This window comes from Austrofundulus limnaeus, unplaced genomic scaffold, assembly GCF_001266775.1.
Source record: "Austrofundulus limnaeus strain Quisiro unplaced genomic scaffold, Austrofundulus_limnaeus-1.0 Scaffold69, whole genome shotgun sequence".
In the NCBI taxonomy this organism is placed as follows: Eukaryota; Metazoa; Chordata; class Actinopteri; order Cyprinodontiformes; family Rivulidae; genus Austrofundulus; species Austrofundulus limnaeus.
The window spans coordinates 2,026,803-2,028,565 of NW_013952471.1; the positions used below are offsets into that span (position 1 = coordinate 2,026,803).

Sequence of the window (1,763 nt, forward strand, 5' to 3'; positions counted from 1 at the left end):
AAACTGACAAAAGTCTGCGTTTGCGCACCAGATAGTTATTTTTCATAGTTGTCAGATTCAAATGTTCAGCGTGGTCAGTGTTTTATTTTACAACCGGAAGTGGGCCGCCATTGTTTACAGTAGCTGACTTGATGACGGCACGTGCACGCGCTGCTGGCTGAAGATCTCCAGGGACACCACGCGCGTACGCAAAAACACATACAAGCACGCGCAGGGGYAAAAAAAATACACAACCACAACAAAAAAGCAGAGCAGCAGAAGAGAGAAGCTAGGAGGAAGCAGCGCTACCTGTACTGTAGGTGGGCTACATTCGGCTCTTCCTAAAGGAGGCGAGTAGCTGCTGTCCAAYTAGAAGAAAAGAAAAAAAGGGTAATTAGCATCTCTTGGTACCTGAGCCGAAAAAGTTTGGGGTGATTTTTCAGTCAGCAGACGTGAGTCCTCGTGTCTGAGTAGTATCTTTTTAGGGTGAGGTGGATGCGTGCAGGTACCGAGCCCCCTACGGAGCAGGATGGTCCAGTGTCCGGTCCGCCGCTGACGCGCCTTCCCCTTCATCCGGACCCGTTTGGACCATGAAGGACACGGGGGGATCCAAAGACCACCAGCTCACCGTGAGTCTACAAACATTTTAAATCCGTTCACCTGAGCCCTSATGTCTGCAGTGAGTCAATTAGATGTTTGCCAGAGGTCAACTCAGAACATCCACTTTATGTTTTTATTAAACTGTTTGGAAAAATATTCATAAAAATAAATAAAAACACCTTAATCGGATTCTGCAAATTAATTAATAAGGATAGCTACAGCTTGTCTTGGATGATTCTTCTGTGGCATCTATTTATTTTATTTTAAATAATCAATTCAAGCATGTTAATTTTAGAATTTTCAATTTGTTTACATAAATATAAATTACAACATTAAAACAAATTAAAACATTATTTTGGAGCAAAACTGTCAAAAACAAAAACTTCAACATCCAGGATAAAGAGGATCTTTGTACCAAAGTACATTTAAAACAGATCTGTGTCTCGCTGTCTTTAAAAGCAGAAAACAATGAAAAATATGATAATAAATGCAGTATACTACTAATTCTGTTCATTTGTCTTAATAATCAAACAATTTTATTTCTTCTTTTCTGAACACAGAAGACAGAAACTAACACAACAATAAAAATAACCTAACAATAAAACACATCTTAAAGCAACGGTAAGTTCAGGGGTGTGCAAACTAGAAGGGGAAAACTCCCACTTTATTATGCTTTATTCAAACAATAATCTAACTTCTCTTTTATAACCTCAATGAAATCTGTTAATATAATTGGCGTTATTATCTTAACATGTAAATGTGAGCTGGCCATAATAAGAAGTCATCTTATTAACAGTTAACCATCGTCACCATCAGTAATAAGAAGATAAATGTGTCCACTGTGAATGCTTTTTCTCTTATTACCTCCTCCAATGGCGAGGTAATGTTTTCTGTCGTGTCTGTCTGTCTGTCTGTCTGTCTGTCTGTCTGTCTGTCTGTCTGTCTGTCTGTCTGTCTGTCTGTCTGTCTGTGGACAACATTACTCAAAAACTTGTGGATGGATTGTCATGACATTTTTACCACTTGTGGGTACTGGGCCAAGGAACACACCTTTAAATTTTGGTGATGTTCTGGATCACGATGCAGATACAGGAATTTTTTTTTCTTTTAACACTCTGAGATCGGCAAAGCTGTGATGCTTTCACAGGGCTTCTGTAAAAAAACTGAACTGGATTGGACAGCAC

At 39.3% G+C, this 1,763-nt stretch overlaps 1 protein-coding gene across 4 annotated transcripts in view; it reads left to right on the forward strand.

Annotated features, from left to right (window-relative positions):
- Positions 1-97: 97 nt before the first annotated feature.
- Positions 98-1,763, forward strand: part of kif19 (kinesin family member 19) — a 44,187-nt gene continuing 42,521 nt past the window's right edge. The window contains exons 1-2 of one of the 4 annotated variants that reach the window (XM_014010484.1): positions 101-369; positions 454-608. In XM_014010484.1, coding sequence (XP_013865938.1) covers positions 570-608 — 39 coding nt within the window. In that variant the 5' untranslated portion in view covers positions 101-369; positions 454-569. Of the gene's footprint in view, positions 609-1,763 lie in introns of all 4 variants that reach the window. The other 3 variants (XM_014010483.1, XM_014010485.1, XM_014010481.1) reach the window with 3 other exon arrangements.